The 23,738-nt window shown below is 45.3% G+C and overlaps 1 protein-coding gene across 41 annotated transcripts in view; it reads left to right on the top strand.

Annotated features, from left to right (window-relative positions):
- SORBS1 (sorbin and SH3 domain containing 1) overlaps positions 1–23,738 on the top strand; it is a 275,655-nt gene that overhangs the window by 189,188 nt on the left and 62,729 nt on the right. For 19 of the 41 annotated variants that reach the window (XM_050959921.1, XM_050959922.1, XM_050959925.1 and 16 more), the window contains 8 exons: positions 3,272–4,072; positions 4,622–4,993; positions 9,024–9,171; positions 13,425–13,454; positions 20,367–20,542; positions 21,509–21,572; positions 22,987–23,061; positions 23,397–23,459. In XM_050959921.1, coding sequence (XP_050815878.1) covers positions 3,272–4,072; positions 4,622–4,993; positions 9,024–9,171; positions 13,425–13,454; positions 20,367–20,542; positions 21,509–21,572; positions 22,987–23,061; positions 23,397–23,459 — 1,729 coding nt within the window. The remainder of the gene's footprint in view (positions 1–3,271; positions 4,073–4,621; positions 4,994–9,023; positions 9,172–13,424; positions 13,455–20,366; positions 20,543–21,508; positions 21,573–22,986; positions 23,062–23,396; positions 23,460–23,738) is intronic. The other 22 variants (XM_050959949.1, XM_050959950.1, XM_050959963.1 and 19 more) reach the window with 9 other exon arrangements.

Below are 23,738 nucleotides of genomic sequence, written 5' to 3'. Positions count from 1 at the left end.
GCATGCTGAGCTCCTTGGTGGCCATAGCGGGGGAAAGTACTGTTCAACATTGTGTGGGAAGGCTTAGCCAAGAGGTAGTGATCCATTATTGTATGTCTTTTATGTATGCGCTCTGACCTTCCAACTGCAGCTGGCTGAATGGGGAATTAAACTTCCTAAACACACAGAATGGCCTTAAAAAATAACTAGAGAAGGCCTTGTCACTTTAACACTAGAAATTATATAATCTTTTGTCAGCCAATAGTGAAAAGGTTATTTTCCTCCCAAGTCTAATCTGAAGTGTTGAGATTGGTCTGCCAAGCAAAGAGAAATGCTAACCTATGGATGGGTTATCAGTGTGCATGGATGCAATTTCAGGTTGCATTCAGTGGGATGGGAAAACCCCGAGCAACTCTTCTTTATAAACTGCCTTCTTGAGGAATGCACCTGTTACTGCTCCTTTAAATGTGAAATGGAGCCCCGGTAAAATCTTATCCCTACTACAGGGCAATTGCTTTAATCATGGTGAGCTCTTGGCAAAGCCACAGATCAGACACTGTGCCTGAAATGTTAAGTGAAGGATGAAGAGGGCACCAGTCGGCCGAGGGCATAAGAAGTAATGAAGCACTAAATGAATGAGCTACTTCCTGCATGAGACATGCAGCTGTTTCGCAGTCAGTTATTGGGCATATAAGTGAACAGAGATAGCTCAGTTTTAGTTTCCCAGAGCGCTGCTTATAGAAGAGTCCTGAAGGCACTTAAACTAATTTCAAATGAAATAGGGCCATATTCTGCTCTCAGCCACATGAGTGTAAATGTGGAGTACCATGGTCACTGTTAACAGGCAATCTGTAGCATCTGGAATGCGGCAGTGTTTTTCCAGTCGCCCAGCTGTATCTGCGGTATCCCAGTGTGATAACCAGGGTGGCTGCTGGCTGGCTCTCCATAGCAACTCCTGATTATTCAGTGAGCTGTACACCAAGGATAAAAAGAGCCTATCCAAAACTCTGGGAGCCCCTGCCAGAAATTACAAAAACAATAAAATTAAACCACCCCCAAAAGGCCAAATTCCCCTCCCCCAGTCTGATTCCCCTCCTGACCATCTCCACAGCAGCCAGTGTAAATACATGCGCCTTACATCATGCCCAGATTGTCAGCAGACTAGCTATTTTGAGCCAGTGGGGAAGCCCACACCGCAGCCAGGGGCCACTCACAGGGAGTGCTGCACTGCCTTCCTCCTCATCCCAGCTTGAGTGCCTCTGTTTAGCATAACACTGGTAGGATGGCTGCTGCAACTTTGAAATCTATGAGGCTACTCTGGATTTTATACCAATACAAGCGAGAATAGGAGCTGCCCCAAAGCTGCCTAGGGTGATGAATTTTAAAAGAGAACATTGATCAAGGCAATAAAGTTCTGAGCTGTTAAAGCTTCCAAAGAAGAATAGAGGCAATTCATATCCTGTAGGTTGGCATTCTAGTCGTTTTCTGCCTAACAAATGGTGATTTACAGTTACTTGCAACTGTAAATAAATACAGTGAAACCTCCATGTAGCAAAGTTGGGAGGTTCTTTTGCTACAGAACAATTTGACTCTAAGCAAAGATTTGCTCTAACTGGAATTGCAGTCTCCACGCTGCTCTAGAGTTGCAATCTGTACACTGCGACGCACTGAAACAATGAAGGAGTTTCTTTTTGCTTCTCTAGGAACATGATTATGCTATCAGAAGGCTTCACTCTAAAGACAAGTTTCTGGGAACCCAATTCTGCTATAGATTAAAATTGTTCTGTTTTTCTGAGGGTGCTTTGTGAATGAGGGATCTTTTTAGAAGGGAAATGGGGTGTCAATGGCAGAGGCACTGAATCAGATCTCGGCAATCTGCTTAGTGTGCTGTAGAGAAGGGCCTGAGCTGTAGAATTCATATTTCCTTCTGGATCTGAATGTGCCCAAATCTGGAGAGTGCTTGAGCCAGGGGTCATGGAACATAGAGACTGGTTCTGATAGTCAGATCTGCATTTCAAAGTTCCTGGGGAATGTTAGGAGCTTGGGTACCCAGGCTGCTCCCTGCGGTACCCAGAGTAAGGTTAGCCCTGAAAGCAAAGTGAGATGCTCTTCATAGATTTGAACTTGAAAGCTGGAAAACCTTTCCATACCTCAACAAGCAGCATTGAGAGCGAGCAAGTTGAGTTCCGGGCTTGACGATACCGTGTTAGCTTGCTGTTAACTTGTGCTTAGCTTGTGGCTAAACAAAAAGTAAAAGAAGCAGTGAGAGGCAAAAAGGCATCCTTTAAAAAGTAGATAAATGCAAAGTAATGCACTTTTGAAAACATAATCCCAACTATACATATAAAATGATGAGGTCTAAATTCGCTATTGCCACTCAAGAATGAGATTTTGGAGTCATTGTGGATAGTTCTCTGAAAACATCCACTCAGTGTGCAGTGACAGTCAAAAAAGCTAACAGAATGTTGGGACTCGTTAAGAAAGGAATAGATAATAAAACAGAAAATGTCATCTTGCCTCTATATAAATCCATGGTACACCCACATCTTGAATACTGCGTGCAGATGTGGTCACCTCATCTGAAAAAAGATATATTGGAATTGGCAAAGGTTCAGAAAAGGCAACAAAAATGATTAGGGGTATGGAATGGCTGCCGTATGAGGAGAGATTAATAAAACTGGGACTTTTCAGCTTGGAAAGGAGACGATTAAGGGGGGATATGTTTGAGGTCCATAAAATCGTGACTGGTGTGGAGAAAGTAAATGAGGAAGTGTTATTTACTCCTTCTCATAACACAAGAACTTGGGGTCACCAAATGAAATTAATAGGCAGTAGATTTAAAACAAACAAAAGGAAGTATTTTTTCATGCAGCGGTCAGCCTGTGGAACTCCTTGCCAGAGGGTGTTGTGAAGGCCAAGACTGTAACAGGGTTCAAAAAAGAACTAGATAAATTCACGGAGGATAGGTCCATCAATGGCTCTTAGCCGGGATGGATAGGGATGGTGTCCCTAGCCCCAGTTTGCTAGAAGCTGGGAATGGGCAACAGGGGATAGATCACTTGATGCTTAATTGTTCTATTCATTCCCTCGGGGGCACCTGGCATTGGCCACTGTCAGAAGACAGGGCTAGATGGACCTTTGGTCTGACCTAGTATGGCCTTCTTATGTTGTTCTCATTGAATTCAATCCTGTTAACCCAAGTCTAATGACCAACTTCATTATTTCAATTTTTTTTCTTTTTCCCTTCATTTGGTGCTGATTCCTCCTCCTTCCCTTGAATCTGATTGGACAGGCCCTTTCCCCTCCCCGTCCTCCTCTTCCAAAAGAAGAGAGCTTTGCATGGCACCCTCGCACTGACATGAAAGTAACCAACCTGCTGCCAGTGCCCATAATGGACTGTGTGTACCTGAATGCACCCAAACCTTATACACAGCGTGTGTCACTGAGCTGCAGCAGTCAGAGTTACTCCTCATCACCTGCACCCTTTGCGACAGTCCCCAGTGGGAAGCCATGCTTTTCCACAGGGCGTCCCCAATCAGCCAATTTGATTCCCAAGGACATGGTGCATGCTGGGCAGTCACTTTCGGGAAGTAGCTCCTTGTTATCGGACACTTCATCCAAACATCAAAACCCTGCCAGGGCAGATCCTAGTAGTGAAGCTGGAATGAATTCCACGTATGGGACTAAAGCGGATAAAAAGGTCAGCAGTCTATATGTGGCTTGTTTATCTAACAGCACTTGCTCAGCTGCATCTGAAAATTCCACCAGCATTGCACATGACCAAACAGAGAGCCCCCGTTTGGGAACTGAGGTCACTCAAACACCAGCCACCAACATTGTTTCCTCTGTAACAGATACTGGAAAATCTCTTCCTCCCCCTCCTCCTGTCCCTCCCAGGCCATACTTTAACATTGTCCTCAGTAAAGACGCAGTTAGCTATGGTACAAGCCATTCCTCCAGGACTCAGTCTCCACCTCCTCAGACTGTGAGGGACAAAGTGCTAGAGTCCCAGAGTACGGCTGGCAGTGGGGACAGGATGAGAAAGGAACCTTACCTTACTCAGCAGCAGCAGCAGCAGAAGCATCTGTACAAGGTGAAGGGACGCAGCATGGTATATGTTTTCTTCATAACCTTGTTTTCTTTCAGTCGTGCGAACGGTTCTCTAATTCGTACAGTATCCCCTAATGCTGTATTCACCTCTTCCTAATTTCTGCACATAGGTCGCTCTTGTGTAGCTTGATTCTTGTCATCTGCTATTTGATAACCTCTCACTTTCCCCTCCAAAGACTGAAGAATATGTTTGTGTGGTGTGTGCGTGTTGTTTACAGGCTAAAATCAGTTGGGGAGGGGTGATCCGCTATGGGAAATATTCCTGTTTAGGTAGGTGTAATCGTAGCAAGTGCTGCAATGCAGATGAACTGCTTTGTGGTTCAATCGAAAATTAAAGGACGGGGTGGAAAACTGGTATGCCTTATCCAGTGTGGTCATGGAGCCTTTGGCTGCCAAGCAGAACATCCCTAAGGGCATAGCTTGCTCAGAGAAGGAGCGTCCAATGGTTTGGATGCATGCCAGCCTGTCACTGGGTTGTGCGCCCATGAAGGATGGATTGCCCCTTTGCGTAACCCCACCTTATTTCCCACAGGATGCCATTTCTACCACCACAGCTCAGCCTGAGATTATAGTAGTCCCACTCCTCCAGGTTAACACAGACAGAGAGCAAGAAGGCAGCTCCAGCACTCCGCCACCGCCTTTGGTACCTTTGGGGCAAGGTGCCACGTTCCCTGAGACCATTCCTACTGGCTCACCTCTGACTTTTCCGACACTAGACGATTTCATTCCCCCTCACCTCCAGAGGGGTCCCCACCATCACCATCTGCCCTCCTCACCTGGCATCTTGCCCCCAGTTTGCCCGAAACTGCCATCATTCTCACCGCCACCTCCACTGGTGCCTCCCGTCCCGGAGGCTTTGCACAGAGTCTTGGAGCCTGAAATCACTGGAGTCCTCTCACGTACAGTAAGCTTGTCGAGTACCCTCCTCACAGCTTTCCTGAATTTGTTTCCAGATTAAAATAACTTTCTCATTGGCATACTAAGCTTTGAAAGAGGAGCACTGACTAGTGCCTTGCCAGCAGCATGACCCCTGAAACCTTGTTTACGTCCTGTTACAGTGCATGTATGTCACCTACCTTATCTGGCTTGGGAACTTTGCAATTGTTTGGTTTTTCCCCAATATTTTACAGTCTCTCTCCCCCATCTCTGTCCCTGCTGAATAATCTACACCTTTGGCTTTAACCATCTTAGGGGAACGTACTATGTCTGATACTTGCACTTCTCATCTGAAAGAATAACACCTGCTGCTTGAGCTTTGGCTAGCTGATGGTCTCTCGACGACACGTCCCAGACCGTGTGTGAGTAACATCAGAAGCAGCAGAAGCAATGCAGCTGAAGGTTAAGGACGGCACACTCTGTCCTGCATGGAGAAAAAGGGCCACATGTTCTATGTGTATATTCCCACTGAAGGCAATGTGAGGGTCAAGCCAAAACAGAACCACCCACAAGCTGTAACTTCACTTGCTAATCTGAGACACTTGCAAGCTTCTAAGCATCATGGGAGAGTGTGTCCCCTTGTTTGAAATATCCTTGCTCCTGCTGAGGTCTTTACGTTTTTCAGAATTCTCACATTTTGACAGGACATCACCCTGCTTTTTCTGTGTTGGTGTTCTTTCTCTTTAAACCCACTGCCTTTTTTACAAGGGGGCAGACTTAGCTACAAGAATAACTGTAAAGGTTTGGATGCTCATCTGAACCTCTTTGTAATTGAAATTTTACCACCAGTAGCCCTATTACAGGATTTGCAGTAACTCCTGGGTGAGAAATCCAGCAAGAATAACTTCTCACAATAAAAACAACAAGGAGTACTTGTGGCACCTTAGAGACTAATACATTTATTTGGGCATAAGCTTTCGTGGGCTAAGACCCACTTCATCAGATGCATGGAGTGGAAAATACAGTAGGAAGATAGATAGATATACATAGTACATGAAAAGATGGGAGTTGCCTTACCAATTCTAACGGGACAATTCAATTAAAGTGGACCATTACGAGCAGGAGGAAAAATCTCTTTTGTAGTGGTAATCACGGTGGCTTATTTCAAACAGTTGACAAGAAGGTGGCAGTAACATTAGGGGGGAAAATACTTGCCAGCAACTACACACCACACAACAAAAACACTAACCCAGGAACCTATCCCTGCAACAAACCCCTTTGCCAACTTTGTCCACATATCTATTCAAGGGACACCATCATAGGACCTAACCATGTCAGCCACACCATCAGGGGCTCATTCACGTGCAAATCTACCAATGTGATATATGCCATCATGTACCAGCAATGCCCCTCTGCCATGTACATTGGCCAAACCGGACAGTCTCTATGCAAAAGAATAAATGGACACAAATCAGACATCAAGAATTATAACATTCAAAAAACAATCGGAGAACACTTTAACCTCCCTGGACACTCAATAATAGACTTAAAAGTGGCAATTCTTCAACAAAAAAACTTCAAAAACAGACTCCAATGAGAAACTGCAGAACTGGAATTAATTTGCAAACTGGACGCCATCAAATTAGGCCTGAATAAAGACTGGGAGTGGATGGGTCACTGCAAGAACAAAAAACCAATTTCTCCATCCTAATTTTCCCCCTACTGTTACTCACACCTTCTTGTCATCTGTTTTGAATGGGTCACCCTGATTACCACTACAAGATGATTTTTCCTCCTGCTGATAATAGCCCACTTTAATTGAATTGTCCTGTTAGAATTGCTAAGGCAACACCCATCTTTTCATGTACTATGTATATATATCTTCCTACTGTATTTTCCACTCCGTGCATCTGCTGAATTGGGTCTCAGGCCACGAAAGCTTATGTCCAAATGAATTTGTTAGTCCCTAAGGTGCCACAAGTACTCCTCGTTGTTTTTGCTGATACAGACTAATACGGCTACAACTCTGAAACTTCTCTCATGATGATTTGGCTGGGCCTGGAAGAAGTAGAAGTGGAAAGAAACAAGAGTGGCATTTGCAGAAGTGCTCAGCATTGGCTTAACTCTGCTCATATGTTCAGTTGGATTTGTACCATTGGGGAGAACTTTCAAAAGCACCAAAGTGACTTAGGAACCTAATCCCATTTAAAGTCAATGGGATTTAGGCTTCCAAGTCACAAGGGTGCTTCTGAAACTGTGACCTTCTTTGACTCTAATGGGTGCAAAGTAATGCCAACCTTGTGTGATTTTGAGGATGCCACCCTCAATTTTCCAAATATTTTTTTTAAATGACAAATTTCAGTTTGGTTTATATTTTTGGCTGTGAAGATGCTCACTGTGATTGAAGTAGCTCACTACACTTTGGTCCTCTGTCTCTGCCCATGAAGCCTTCCCTTCCCATGCACCCCATCTACCTTTTTTGCATTGCAGCAAGGGGGCTCCCCAGTACGCAGCAGATGCGTGCTGTCTATATGGAGCATTCAGATCTGCCTCCCCACTCCTATGCTCAGCAGGACTGCCTTGGTTCCACCATTGAGGGTACCTCCATAGATGGGGGCTAGAGCTGCCCCTTGGAGAGCTTTGGAAACTCCTGATTTTGAGGCTGCTGATCAGTCACCTCTTCTTGTGTTCTCATAAAATAACTCAGGCCTAATTAGACACTTGATGGTGTGAGAGTGCCAAGAGAGCTGAATAGTTTAGCCCTGCTGCCTCTCTGAGTGAGGCTGATTGTAGCTAGTGTTTCTGCTAATAACATACCCTGACCAGAAATGGTCTATGGGTTGTTATGGCACCAGGCCTTATTTTGGGGCATGTTACTACCTGATCCTACAGACACTTCCTGCTGACACTTCCAACCATTGAGCTCAGTGGGACTGCTCACAGCCAGAAGTGCTGTGCTCACTCATGCAGGCAGGATCAGGCACTACAAAACAGTAACAAAGCCAACAGCAATGGAGCAAGAATCTCTGGTCCCTTTTTTTGAAGAATGACTAGTCCCATGGGCCGGCTCCGCTTCACAGACCAATGGCTTGCAGCATTTCACTCTGACCATAGAGTCAGAGCAACACAGAAATCCGGAACTCCATTACTTCACACTCTTGCTTTTTGGATGCCCATTTCCCGTTAATTTCTGTGGGAATTGGGGCTCCAAATCCTTCTGACATCTTTGAAAAAGCTCTGCCTTAATGACAAAATCAGCACATAAAAATACATGTATCGTTTTTGGCCAGCAACCCCATCTCCCCAGCAATGAGTGCCTCTGACGCACCTGGTTTGAAAGGGTCATGTTTGAGCCAGCATTTAACATCTCCATGCAGACCCAATCTTTGCTCCAGCAGCACAGATGATGCTGTTGTGATGCTAGGATTGATTTAAAATAAATAATAGAGCAATTTGGGTTAGGCAATCCTAATTGCTTCCTGAAGCCGTGTTGTGTCCCTTCCACGCTAGTGCCCTATTGGTTACCCTCCACCTGTTTGTTTTTTTCATAGTTCTGGGTGCCCGGGCATCACACTGTCTAATGTCTCCTAAGCGACGGTGCTAAACTTATTTTTCTAATCTTCCTTGCAAATCCAACTGCAGTAATCAAGTTTCACTCAGAATCGCATGAGTTTTGCATGTCTTGCTGGGAAAGGAATTCTCTTTAAAGAAAGAGTGGGTGAGTGTGTGGGTCTCTCTCTCCCACCACCAGATTAGCTCATTCCTGCCGCCAAGTGTGTGCCGCTCTATATAGCATGATGGTTGAATTCAAGGACACTTCTTCTGGTGTGGAGGGAGAAACTCAGTACAAAAGAACTATAGTTATTCCTTATTATACTAACTGCAGTTAACAGGGAACAGAATGCCTGCAGGGTCAGGGTAACAACCTGTGCTTATGCCTTCTACTAAAATCTGCTACGGTACCTTTCTTATTCCATTTTAAAATGGCTTTTACCAGAAACACCAGCGAGCTAGTGATGCTCACACGCAGTGATAATGACTCTTTTTCTCATTTCCAGGACCCATGTCCTGTGCTAAACAAAGTCTCCCCACCTCGCGTTGGCTCCGAATACCAATCCTCCTTAACGTCAATCAGCAAGGCTTCCTCCACCTATCCCTCAACCACAATTGTCAACCCTACCATCGTCCTCTTGCAGCACAACAGAGGTAAGGGGACGTGCAGGCATATCTCCACTTGCAGCTCAGGTTCATTAAAGTGGAGCAAGCTATTGAAATTTATTGTAATGAGCTGGTGAACATGTGTGTGTACAGCTGCCTTCTGGCTGAAATCAGAACTGTTGGAGTAGATGTCTTAGGCTCTATACTGTAAGTGGTGACAGAGCCTGGACATTCGAAATAGAGGTGTCCGAGTTTTCTCCCTGCTGCAGTCACTGTGACGGTGTGAGTGGCTGAGGCATGCTGTACACTGATAGTTGAGACATCCTACATGGCCACAGATGTGGTACAACATATAATTAGTGAGAGACCCAAACGAAAGCTTTGGACCCCAGAGTTTTGGGGAAGTTTGGTATTGATCTTTGCAACTGATCCCAATCTCTGTAATGGGACAAATCAAAACCCCAGATCAAATCATCCTGCAGCCGCCCTTGCTCAAACCCATCTGTAATTACAATTCGAACCTCTTCCCTCCTTTATAGTAGCTCCCTCTGCAGGGTAGGTTCCATACGCTATGAGAGAAATGTTGCTCCTACTTGAATTTCTGTGTGAGTGATGTTATCCCAGCCCCAGTAGGGATCTGTATTGCCTAGGTACTGATTTCCAGTGAGATCTGGGCACCTAACTAACTTACCCTGCTTTGAAAATCCCAGCCTAGGATGTTACCATTTTCCTTTTATCAAGGAAATCAAAGATACCATTAGAAGCAAGGTCCGTTTCTCCCCTGCTTTTTATCATCCTTATGGAAAGTGCTCCCAGATGTCTTCCTCCGCAATTCTGAAATGCTGTATTCGATTCTTTTCTAAAGCTGGCTTCAGTCTTTGACCCCAGAGCTACTGATTGCAGTTTACTTGCTAGGTAATATAGCACAATTAAATAAACCCATCACGAACTATTGGAGTGATACTCCCTGCTCCAGCTGGAGCCAATGTCAGTAGCCATTAACAGGAGCCTTCTCCCTTTATGGAAAGCACTGCCCTTAACTTAGCCTTTGTGGGATGTGACATGACTACCTTGGCTGTACAGACTGGAAGGCTATGAAGCCCAGCTCAGCTCTTGGATGGAGTTTAATGCTGTACATGGCGCATTCGTGTTTCCTCTGGGCGGAGGAAGACGCGGGCCCTCTTTCCTTCTGCCAATGCTCAAACAGCAGCAGCCTGGCTCCATGAGAGCTTTGGATAGCTATAGGTGCAGCTTGATTAAAGGCAAGATGAGCAGCTAACTGTCCAGGTCGTCTTGGTGTGTTCGAGCTTGTTGGGTCACACAGAGTTCTCCCCTTGACAGAGAAGAGCCAAACCCTTTGGTTGTTTTTAAATTTGTACTGAGCCTTTTCTCACTCAGGACAATTCAGGTGTCTTTGTCACACAAGAAAATGCCTTCTTCCCTGAAGCCATCATCATATACTCAGCCATTTGCTGGACAACCTGCAAGCTCCTCAGACTTTGCTGAGGGTCCCACACCATGACCAAGCTTGGAAGCACCAATGATTTAGTATGTGTCTGGGTCTCTGATCTATCTCCAGTAGTGCAGAGAGCTAAACAACACATTCCTCTTCTTCCTCCTGATTTCTCTACCTCAGCCCAATACACAGGCCTCCTCTCTGCTTAATAGTGAGGAGAGCTAGTAGGGAGAAAACCTCCTCTTCACGTAGGAGCTCCCTTTTCTCCAATTAAAGTCCATTCATCCCATGTACATTCCATCTCTGGGGAGGAAACGAGGAAACATTTCTCAAATGCAGCCTCCTTAAACCATCTATGGGGTTTTATGCCAGAAGACCTTCCTGATTATCAAAGGTGTAGCAAGGAGTTATGGCCTCCCTCTGAGACTGACAGGGAGGGACTGCAACCCACCCCTTGGTGGCCAGAGCCCGGACAGCCAGCCCCAGCCCACTGGAAACCGAGGGCAGAACAGGAACAGGAAGTAGAAAAGGCAGGCCTGGCAGCTCAGTTGGGCTGGAGCTGCTGAGGGAGATAGATACATCCTGTGTGCTACCATAACTCGAAGAGGATCCTGACTGTACTGAGACTTGTCATAGCTGCCAGCTGATCAAGGCACCAAGGAGCTGTTGGGGCTTCTGCTGGCCACCTACCCTGGGGAGACAGAGGACAGCCACGGAACGGAGGTACTGGACAAAGGGGACATAGGAAGAAGCCCAGTGAAACTAGAGTACAGTCTGATTGATTCTCAGCCTGATTCTAGGTCTGCATGTTTTGTGTTTCCCTACCACCTGCCACCCCACTCCTGAGGTGGCAGCCTCCCCATTTAAGGCCAAAGGGTCTGCATTTGTCAGCCATCCACCAGATCCAGGATGCCTGACTGTTTGGTGCCCCGCACTGAGCTGAGCACCTGGGCTCATAGATTCCTTTGCTGCTTTGCCTTGACCACAGGTCAGAGCCCCCTACTCTGTTTGGTGCCCTGCCCTGCCTGAGAGCCTAGGTTCCTAGACTCTGTACTGCTTAGCCCTGCCCGAGGGACAGATCCCCCCTTTTCTGTTTGGTGGTCCACCCTGCTGGAGGGCTTGAATCCTGGAGGCTGATTACTGCTTGACCCTGCTTAGAGGACCCGAGCTTCACAAACTGCTAATTTCCCCCTTTGGTAGATTTCCATTCTAAGGTTGTGACAGCAAGGAGGTGTGGCCTCCTTCTGAGACTGACAGGGAGGGACAGCCCCACACTCCTACAAAAGGCAAGGGTCATCTTCTTAGCAGAGGGCCTTCCTTTGCGATAGCTGGCTCCAAGATCCCCATTTCCCAACTCTATCTCCTTGATTATAACACACAGATGAATCTACCCTTCTGCTCTTGATGCCCTAATCAGAAGAGGGCATTTGTAGCAGATAGGCTCTCATTCACTTCTTGAGGGCAGGCACGTTGTTGTCATAAGTCCTTCTCTTTTCCATTTGCTCTTCCGGTTTATTTCCGGGTATTGGTGACATACACCTGGGCAGTCTTCCATTGGGGTGAGTGGGAGGGAATGTTTTGGGCTAGGAGGCAGGGCTTGCAGAGTTTTCTCATGATTGCTTGAGAACACTAGGGATCCCTGCAGAGGGAGCTGCATTTGGGTGAGAGAAACAAGGGATTCCTCTATGGTGAGTAGCCCCACATTGCATGTCATGCCTGGAGAAGTCTGATTATCTGAGCAAGCAGTGTATGTCCAAGGGATTACTGCATACTCCAGATTTGCTCGGAGCATGAACCATCCTCCCAAACTAATCATTTCCCTGACAGGCATTGTGGGAAGTGGCTTATTGCTAATAGGTAATGGTCATACCATGCCCATCTCATATTGCCATGACTAAGATATTGGAATTGGAGAGTGCCATTTGTCTCCAAGTTCTAAAGCTATTTTATAATCAGAAACATGAGAAATATTTTTTTAAACTTCTGAAATCCTTGTATTCACCACATCAACTTTCAAAATTATCAGTGTTTGATATTGATAGTAAGATGATACCATTTGAAAGGTCCGGTATATGTCAAATAAAGTGTGCTCCTTGTTAGGGAGAAAGTGTTCTCTTGTCATTGGAGCAGGGGCTCGGGAGCCAGGACCCTTTGGTTTCTATTCCCAGTTCTGTCACAGACTTGTTATGGGACTTTGTCTGACAGTCTCCACTGACTTCGAATGCCTCAGTTGTTGTGTGGCCAACATGAGACATCTTGGATGTCTCAGGTTGAGAACCTAGAAATGGAGGCTCCTGAAAAGAATAGCCCTTGTGAAATTCTTGGCCTTTACCAGTCTGTACCTCAGTTTAGCCATATGTAAATTAAGAACAATCATTCAGTCCACAACTCGTAAGGATATTATGGGTCTTAATGATCACAAAGCGTTTGGCATTCCTTGCCACAAAGGCCCTACAAATGCAGAAAAATGGCTGTGTTATTACTTAATAGTAATATTATTAACATGCTGCTAACTTGAGCATTATTTGTGGGTTTATTTGACAGTAAGTCTTCACAATTGTTTTTAAATTGTCTTCTGTTAAGCTGTTTTCCTTCTCTCTGACATAACTATACTTTCTTGTTGCAAATGTATGGGTCACTTTGCACTGTGATGCTGAATAGTCACCAGTGCTGCTCTTTGGAGGGTGGCAGGTTTGCCGCTTCGGCAGGGTGTTGAAAACTTGATCCACTCCAGCAGTTTCTGCCATTGTGTTGATGGCACATTTCTTGCCTGTCAGAAACACAGTAAGAGAACACTTGCTGTCTATGTCTCACCCTCTTGTTTTGTTTTCCTTCTCTACCACAGAACAGCAAAAGCGGCTTAGTAGCCTGGCAGGTATGAAGCAAAAGGTGCTCACCCCACAGCTGCTGCCTCTGCTGGAGTCAAGTGGCTGTTTTGCTAGCTTGCAGAGTGCCTTTAGCAAACACACTTCTCAGTAACTGCAAGGAAGCGAGCTGAATCCCTTAAAATAAACGTGTGTTGCAGCTCAGCCACCACGGCTGAGCTTTTTGTATTAGTCTTTTCTGAAAATGTTGGAAACATGCTTAATTGCAAACAGACACACATCAATATGGCCAACCCCAGCTGTCCAAAAATCATGAGATTTAAAAAGAAATATTTTGAGTTCTTTAGGTCTCTTCTGGTTTGTGAGCCTGTAGGATACACTTGGGACATGTTTTCAAGCTTCTCTCTGCAACCATGAGGGCTAGAAACTAACTTAAAAAAGCAAGCAAGCAAGCTGACAGTCTCATGTAATCACCTGACTCCAAGAGCTGGGGTTTTAATGAGAATGCCAAATATCATAAAACTCATGATACTACATGATACACACACACACTCACACCTACATGCTTAACACACCCACACTATCCCCTTGTCTGCTTTCCCAGCAGGGCTGGTAAGTTCCTCCTGGAAGGGAAATCTAGGACTTGTCTACATGGTGCTACAGTCCAGTCTATATGGGTATGAGTTGTAGAGTATTTGTGTTGTGCTCTTACTGTCCGATGTAGACCCTGCTGGCAGGAACTGAAAGGTACCAGGTACACTTTATTGTTGTCCTCTTTGAAACATGACCACAACTCTATGAACTAATTCACAATTTGTTTTTGCCAGCAGGGTCTACATCAGGGATCTCAAACTCAAATCACCACGAGGGCCACATGAGGACTAGTATATTGGCCCAAGGGCCACATCACTGACACATTTTCATATAAAGATACAAAAGTCCCTATCCCTGCCCCCACTCCACCCCATCCATGAGGCCTCACCCCTGCCCTGCCTCTTCCCACCCCTTCTCCGCCCCCCCATTCCTACTCCTTTCTCAAAGTCCCCACCCCAACTCCACCCCCTCCCTGCCCCTATTCCAATCCCTTCTCCAAATCCCTGCCCCTGCCACACCTCTCCTCCGCCTCCTCCCCTGAGTGCACGGATCCCTGCTCCTCCCCTCCCGCCTCCCTCCTTGAAAGCGCTAAGTGCCACCAAACAGCTGTTTGGCTGCGGGAGGTGCCTGGAGGTAGGAGGAGGAGCGTGGATGCAGCACACTGTGAGGGAGGAGGGATGGCGGGGGAGGGGAGCTTGGCGGCTACAGGAAATAACCCCGGGGGTGGGGTAGCTTGATGGGCTGCAGCAAATAACTCCTCGGGCCGCATATTTGAGACCCCTGGTCTACATGGAGTGGTGAGAGCACAATACGTTAGAGTGCTCTACAGTTCACATCCCACAGTCCAGACAAGCCCCTCATCATTCTGATCCCCTGCCATTGAGCCTCATATGGTGGGCTGCAGGAACATTCAGAGTAGTGCCTCACTGCTCTCCAGCGGCTGCAAGGTATACGAATAAACTGCTATTGTTAAACAGTACCGCTACCTGAGGAGATGGAGGAGAGGAGAGGAGAGAGCAGGAGCAAGCAGTCAGTACCCAGACATCCTAATGTGGATGTAAGGGAGCCTGGACTCTCTGCTTTGTATGGGGCCTGGTCTGACAACTCCCCCTGCAATCAGCTGGCCTTCACACCTGCAGAGTCAGCCCCATCATGGCCTATATTTTGTGCCTCGAAGAACAGTGACTGTCTCCTCTGCGCCACTGCCCTCTTCGGCGATATCAGCCAGTGTAACATTTTCTCTTCCCCCTTCCCAATCAAGTTGGCATCTGTGCTGCCTCTTTGCCACCTGGGCTTTTAAAGTCCAGTCAGATATTTCCTCTTGGTTTATCTTTCCCACAGTGTTTCCCATTGTGGTCAGGAACTCTTTTGTCTGTTAAGCTGGAAATATGTTGAAATCCTCCCACCTGGCTCAGTGTGGAGTATTTCTTGGCAGCTTTTGTTCCAGCCTAAACAGTCCCCAATCTGGATCACTGGAGAGTGCCCTGGCATTGCTGGCTCCACAACTGCTCTCTGTTTATCAAAACAATCACATAAAGGTGGCTGGCTGACCTCCCTGACCCTGGCTTGCATCCTCTGGGTCACACCAACAAAACTCTGATGCTGAATGCCCACCTGTCACTGCTCCCCAGAATGGATGACTCAGAAGATACTGAGTGATGTACCTGATACTATGCAATTGGTGCTCTCTACAGGCCCCACAGCAAAATTCTGCCCTAACTTACACCCTTTGCAATGTCATAGAATATTAGGGTTGGAAGGGACCTCAGGAGATCATCTAGTCCAACCCCCTGCTCAAAGCAGGACAAATCCCTTGACAGTTTTTTTTTTTAACCCCCTGTTCCCTAAATGGCCCCCTCAAGGACTGAGCTCACAACTCTGGGTTTAGCAGGCCAATGCTCAAACCACTGAGCTATCCCTCCCCTCCACTGAGCTGCATGATATATATAAAGATACAGAAGCCCCCACCCTCTGCCCCCATCCCCAAGCATAAGTCAGGGTGGGATGTGGCCCAAGAACTTTTTTCATAGGTCATTGCTTTGAGTCCAGGAACATTCAGTACGGGGCCTATGGTGCAGAGCGATGATGGCTTCAGTTCACTTCCTAGAGGACAAGTGCCCATGTTGCCAGAGACACCACTGAAATTGACACTCGTTGGGTCTCCTTGATGACAAGCTCAGCTGAGTGGCCAAAGGCTGAACAGGCATGAAGACTGAATTTCCCTCTCCCCTTGAGCAACAACCCTCCCAACAAGGCACCTCTGATGGCACAGAGTGAGGAGCTGGTCCTGCTGCCGTCACTCGTGCTACCTCAAGTTCCAAAGCTTCCTGTCACCGGGACTGTCAGTTCTGCACCTTTCACCAGTGCTAAATGCACACTGAGACAAAGAATTCAAAAGAAATCTTTAAAGTTGGTTTAGCTGGCTGGAATGTCTCCCACAGCTCTCCTGGGGCCTGTGCCATCATGGTGAACTCCAGCCCTTGCCTTGCACCACATAAATCTCAAGCTTTGGGTAGGAGAGTGCTCCTGCAGGCCAGCACAAAGACATTCCTTACCTCTATCCAAACCGACAGCAATAATAATTTGCGTGGCTTATAGGAATAGCAATCAGAGCTCAGACTGTTGGTCCGCTTAGGCCTGTATGTCTGCCTTTATCTGTCTAAGATATTTCCAGGGTAGCAGCACCTTAGCCTACGACCACTCAGATGGCTTGCTCCATCTTGCAAATAAACACACAACCTGTGTTGTGGTTTCCAGTGCTACTTATAGGGAACTGGAGACCGAGTCCCTCCTGAGCCCAGGAAGTGATTGGCTTACATCCTGAAGTGTGCAATTTGATTATGGTAACATAGCCTTAACTTTCACAATTACAGAATAATAAGGATCACATGATTAACCAACCTTTAAAAAGCTAAAACAAAAAGTTCAGTCCAAATCTCTGGCCCACTGACCTTCCCTGGCAGTGACTTCCACAGACTGATGACACAGTAGGAAGGAGTATTTCCTTTCTAGCACAGAAGCATGTCTTTCATCTCCAGCAGTGCTGCTGAAAGTGACAATCATGGTTGTTTTACATGCTCACCTAAAAGAAGCCAGGGATTGAGATTGGGTCGGGGTGGGGAGCTGGGAAGCTGAGATTTCTTCCTGAGTTCACATCCATAAACCTTCCTTCCCTCTGGTCTTCAGAGTCATGGAAGTCATCTGATTTCACCAGTTTTCCATACTCTCTTCCTAGCAGCACAGTAGGTAGCTGCGCCATGGGGTCCAACACTCCATACAGAAATGTAAAGGTGAATATAGAAGAAGGAGACCTCTACATTAGGAGCACAATAGGGCCAAAACAGAGAGTATGTGCGTTCTTGGGGATAGAAAATAAGGTAGAAGTGTTGAATAGTAGTTTTATTTTAGCCTTGCCACATTCTTGCCATTTATAAAACTTTTTTCAAGAGCAAAAGAACCCCCCAAAACCAAGTTTGATGATGATTTAAAAAACAAACAAATAATCCTAATAGAGGGAATTTTGCAGTTCAGAATTGTGTTTGCTGTGGGTACTGCCAGAACAATGCATGAGTCTTTCCTCTGCGAACCACCCTCGCCAGAGCTCTGCAAGTTGAACAGCTTTGGGCAGTATGGTAAAGTGTATGTGAACAACTGTTCTTCCTCTCTCAAATGCATGCAGTTCTGTAACACCAAGGATAGGACTTGGCAAAGCATTGACAGAGCAGACTGTGAAATCACACACATTTCTCACCACTGCCATCCATTTGGAGAAATCCTGCCTCTAGTGAGGCTTACGACATGCCATTCTGCAGTGCCACATGGCACATTGTAGTACCAGAGCAGCCAACAGTCCATTGGTTCCTTGCCAAATTGGTGTGGTGCCTGGTGGCAGGTGCTAACACATACATGTGCCAGTAGGAAAGGAGCGCGCACACACACACAGAGTTTAATTACAATGTAGACATACCCTGAAGGACTGAGCTTGTGGCTGAGAGCCAAGATTGCCTCTGTTCTAATCCAGGCCTTGTGCATCGCCTTGGGCAAATTCCTGAAACCTATGTTTTCTAAAGCAGCCCCTAATTACAAGTGCCTCCATTTTCTAGGTGGCCTGATTTAGACACCCAGCAGTTCTATTGGGAGTTGTGGGTGGTCAGCACCTCTGAAATCACCTCCGGGGTGTCTCAGAGGGAACCCAGAAACTGAAACACCCAAAAGTAGAGGCCATCCTGCTCCAGTTTTCCCCATTGGTAGAGAGGGCTGATACCCATCATCACGGTGTGCTGTGAAGATGTAGTTAATGTTGTCATGGTCCTTTGGGAGTGCTCTATGCTATAAATGCAGATGGAGGAGGAGGATGGAAGGTGGATTTGGAGAAGAGGATTTTAATTTCCAGTGAGCATTTACTGCCCCAAATCCCATTTCAACACTTTGGTGCAAATTTTCAAGTAATTGAAAACCAGATAGGAGAAGCTGCTCTAGGAGCTGAACTGGACTCCAAGCCAAGCATTCTTTGACAGCAGAGCAGTTAGAGGTGAGATAGCATTTGCAACTGCTGGCTACCCAGATACTAAGCCTACTATTTATTTAACTAAAAAAAAAACCCAGATGTGGCACTTCTCTGCAGAATTGATTTCTACTGAATTCCCCATGAAAGACACAGTGAGTTTGCGGTCTCTCGCCACCTGAGTGGGAGGTGAGGGCAGCGCATGCAGAGAAATGGTGAACAGCTGTGGAAGTGGAAGCTGAACAGTCTGGTCTGCTGCATCTGTTCCATGGGAGGAGAGCATTCTTCACCCAGCATGCATTGCTCATGGCAATTAATCCTTTTGCTGCTGGTCTCCTGGAAACAGATAGTCCAGGGTACTTGGACCATTCAGCAGTATAGTAGGTGTGTTTGTCAAGAGGTATCCAGAATACTTAGCAGCAGCCCTGCTGTGACTGCTGTGTACTCATAGGAGAATCCCTGCATTCTTTCACCACATACTCATTAGAAATTCAGGACATTTTTATCTATGCCAATTCAAATTAAATTCTGACTAGATATATTAAAAAAAGAATCTGTCTAATGCATATATACTGGCCACCAGCTTGGCTCCATAGCTTGAGTCAAAGAGCAAGGCCCTACAGCTGAGGGCTCAAACAGATTAGAGCCTCGGTGGATCAGGGGCAGGGGTGTATGTGTGTGTGTATATCATGCACTGACCAGCAGCAAGGCAAATAACCCTTTGATACTTGGAATCAAGCCATGGATAAACATTCTCTTCTCCCACCAGACTGATGCTCTGTCCCTGGGAATGATGCCTCAGTGGGAATGCACCCTTTTTTCACGCCAGCCCCCCTATGCAAGCACACTCTTAAGAGTTTAGGCTGAGAATGTCAAAGCTGCCTAAGGGATTTGGACGCCCATTCCTATTTTTTAAATGGGAAGTAGACACCCAAATCCCTTTGAAAACCTCTCAGCTTTAATTTTTTCTTGCTAGGTTTAAATAGCTGCTTGATTTTCTTACCAGGTTCCTGTGTGTTGGGTCCTGATTATGAATCTAAATGATCCCAGGCTCCTCCATCTTTTTCTAAAGTCGTGTTTCCCACAGCTGTATTGTGCATTTTGCTTTCCTTTTCTCTAGTGCTGATGCTGCAGAGAAGAATACTGTCTAAGAACGCCGTTTTCAAGTAAAACGCACTAGGCGAGCATGAGACTTGAGTTCCAATGGTCCTGGGCATTGTTCTAGCGGAAGTGTTCCCCACCCTCTATGATGGTACTTGTGCTTCAGGCTTTTGAGGCTGATTCTTCCTGGGTCCACTGAAGCCAATGGAGACAGAATTTGGTCTTGTCCCTGCCTTTAATGATGGTTCTCTGTGCAGGCTCTGTTGTGTGACACTCTAATGGAGTTTGCTCTGCTCCAAACCCCAATCAGGCTGGAGGTTGCACAGTTGAATGGGAAGTGTCAGGTGCTGTGTGGAAGGGCTGAGGTCCTACTCTTTTAAACAGGTACGATTGCCCAAAATGTTGGGAACAGGCATTTGGGTACAGTGGAGAGAAATAACCAGGAGGCAAGGGCTCCAAAGGCACTGTACCACTGCAGAGTGTCAGGGAAGACTGAGCTTATAATGGGACTAATTGTATCAGACATGAAAGGAGCAGGGTTGCTGCTTTTTACACATGATTGGAGGAGTCTGTGATGTTCCTTCCCTCTCTTGGTTGTGCCAAACATTTTCTATGCACATTTACATAGCCAGTGTATGCCACTTCTCCCCAGTGCCAGTCTGCCTCGTCGATGCTTTGCCAGGATTTTTGCCTTAGAGTGATATATGTTGGTGTGCTGAAATGGTGAACATTAGGATAATGACCACCCCTCATTCATTTCCAGATTCTCTGCCAGACAAACCAGTTGCTGATAAAGTAGGTCCTGTGTCTGCACAGGAAAAGCCAGCTCAGGACAGTGCTCAAAGAGAGAAGCCAGCAATGGATGAGAAGAGAAGAGCTGTCAGGAGTCCCCAATATATGGCTAATGTCTCTGTGGATGATGTAGGCATTCCACTGAGGGTAAGAGATCAACACTCAAGCTTTCAGGCACATGCTCAAAATAAAAATCAAGAGCCAGATTCTGCCTTCATTTAGACCCATGTAATTAAAGCCAGTGGAATTGCATGGGTGTAAAATATCACCCCCAATAGATTTATTTCAAAAGTCTTCCTTGTGTTCTGATGACCCCTTCAATTACTATGGATGAAAGAATTTTCAAAATCTCATGGCACTTTTTGCTAGTTGTGTGGATTTAGTTTCCTCTCTTATTTTGCTTCATGTTAACCGGTAAGTTAGGCTGGTCAGTTTCACTTCCTCTGTCTAATGCAGGAGTCAGCAACCTTTCAGAAGTGCTGTGCCGAATCTTCACTTATTCACTCTAATTTAAGGTTTCGTGTGCCAGTAATACATGTTAATGTTTTTAGAAGGTCTCTTTCTATAAGTCTATAATCTATAACTAAACTATTGTTGTATGTAAAGTAAATACAGTTTTTTAAAAAGTTTAAGAAGCTTCATTTAAAATTAAATTAAAATGCAGAGCCCCCCAGACTGGTGGCCAGGATCCAGGCAGTGTGGGTGCCACTGAAAATCAGCTCATGTGCCATAGGTTGCCTACCCCTGCTCTAATGGAATTGTGATGTGTTGCTGAGTTTGGGTTCAGAACACAGCAACTGGATATGGAAGGGCTAAATTCCTTTGTAAGATCTAGCCGTAAATTTTCCCAAAATTATTTTTACTGAATTAAAAAAAAATCCTGAAAATGTTTATATTGGTAGTAGGGACTTAGTCCTGGCATATGAAACACACCCAATTCCACAAGCTATCTGAATTATTTAGTTCAATCTTGCTTATAGCTATTCAGTAATAATAAATAAAATATGATAAAGGGTGCACATAGATTTGATTGTTAAAGTAACCCTAAAAAATTGAAAATCTGGTGGAAGTCAGGCCAATTTTTTTTACTTACATCTATATATTTTTAACCAGAACACAGACAGATCAAAGGACTGGTACAAGACAATGTTCAAACAGATCCACAGGCTAACTAAAGGTACTGTAACACGGATAATTTTATTTTTTTTAAAGAGACTAACTGGATAACAGTTTGCTTCACATAGATGGAATATTGCACTGGATATTAAATAAAGCATTTTGCATTTGTAATCCATGTTTGCTCTGGAACATAGAAATCAGCTAACAAGTTTAAAGACAATAATATCAAAGGAGAAAACCCAGTCAAGTCCAAGGGGAGGTGTGAATTTTATAAAAACAATAATAAAGAAGAGAATTGTTTGTGATCTCAAATCATTAGCTGGGTGGTGAGTAGACAAAGGCTGCATCTACACTAGTATATTTCAGGAAATCTCCCAGTGTAACACAATGGTAGGGAGTGCTTGCGTGAGAAGGGATAAGGGGTCTTTTACCACCTGCTCATTTGATGCTGCTCAGATTTTGGCCCCAAGGAGCACATTTGTCTGCTCTTTTCCCCCTTCTCAAGGAAATGTTCCAGAGGTGTTTAGTCCAGAATTTCCAAATAAACATATTTGGAAAGAGAAATGCATGTTTTAAAATGTTCCTGTCAGAGCGAGGATTCAGGTTGCTCTGTTCCCCTTGCTACAGTTAGAAAACATCACAGATGCCTTGCTGTCCTTATTTAGCAATGCCATCAACTGGTGCTGGGAAACAGGTCCCTAAACTTCAGTTTTAGCAGTACAATGACACCGAGTTGGCTTTTAAACAAGGAGAGGCTGCCCTGTGAAAATATGGACAGTCTGCAATAGAAAATAATTGGTAATGTTACATTGCTTAATAACATAGGGCCTGATCCAAAACCCATTACATGAATGGAAAGACTCCCATTAACTTCAGTGGGATCTGGATCAGACTTCTACAGTTTAAATGCTGTTGATATCTTTAAAAGTCAAAATTATGGAGAGCACTTATATATTGGTTACAACATATCCTCCATGAGTCCATTACTTTTGGGTACATTGTATGTTCCAAGTCTCTCATTAGTGTGAGAAATGACTGAAGTGATGTTAGCAATCCAACCACCCGTAAGGCCTGATGTACATGATAACACAATTCTGAGCTGTGCTTACTAGTTCAAGTTGGTTTGCATTTGCTGCTGCGGATGCTATTTTGATGAGCTGACTACTGAGTTTATGTAGCCACTGCATTGTACTGAATGGAATGAGAACTGCTCAAGCTGTGAGTCGCTATGATTCTCCTTCACCTCAAATGATAGAGGCACATGCTTCAGGAGCAGAGGATGAGTTCAATCCCTGCTGTCTTCCAAGCAGCCCAGATGTGCAGTGCAGGGATAACCACTGACATGGCTTTGTTACATTATAGACTCAGCATGAGAAGGGTTGTTCCACGACTTCTGTGGATTCTTTCCTCACCTGGTCTTCTGTAAATCTTTCCTTTCTGTTCTTTTTCCAAAACTTGCTCCTTCCACTTAGAAACTCCTGAAGAAAACCCTTATTGCCCTACCTACAAATTCCCTGAACTTCCTGAAATCCAGCAAACACCCAAAGGTACCATAAGTTCAGCCAGAGTATCTGTTGTCTTGTGTTTGAGTTAACTGTACTGTAGCTCCATTATAGTAACTAGATTCAGGTACTAGATTTCCGTTATCCATTTATTACTCGTGGTGGAAATTCGAGCACACCTAGTGTGCCTTAGTCTGTAATGTGTAAAATGACTAAATCCTTCCTAACCCATTTATCTGTTTGAAAGTATGATGCCATTTCAGTCTACTATTATCAAAGTAGGCAAAAAAAGTTTACAGTGATAGAAAGTTGGGGAAATGATGTGGTGCCTCCACTTCACTGTGGATAGTCTCAATACATGCTGCTTTTCTCTGCTGCAGAAGACAATCCTTACTGTCCTACATACCAGTTTCCTGCTTCTACTCCTAGTCCTAAATCTGAAGGTAATAGTAAAGGACAAGATACCTTTTTCTGCACAAATGCTGCCTTGTTCATTTATTTTCTCCCTGGAGCTTTTCCTAGCCACTGAGTGTCATGCTGCCTCCTAACAGCTCACTGCCTTCTGATGTTGCCGTGATGGTTTGAGGCCTTTTTTGGCTTTGTGGTGCTCTTCTGGCTTTTTCACTAGCCTTTGACTAATGCTATAAAACTGAGCTCTGCTTTGTTTCATGTGCATAGTCAGCTATACCTAGCCGTATGTGTGCAGTGGTTACTTAACATTC

The sequence above is a fragment of the Gopherus flavomarginatus genome, chromosome 6, assembly GCF_025201925.1.
Source record: "Gopherus flavomarginatus isolate rGopFla2 chromosome 6, rGopFla2.mat.asm, whole genome shotgun sequence".
In the NCBI taxonomy this organism is placed as follows: domain Eukaryota; kingdom Metazoa; phylum Chordata; order Testudines; family Testudinidae; genus Gopherus; species Gopherus flavomarginatus.
Note: the sequence above shows the minus strand (reverse complement) of the source record. Positions and strands in the feature narration are given on the sequence as shown.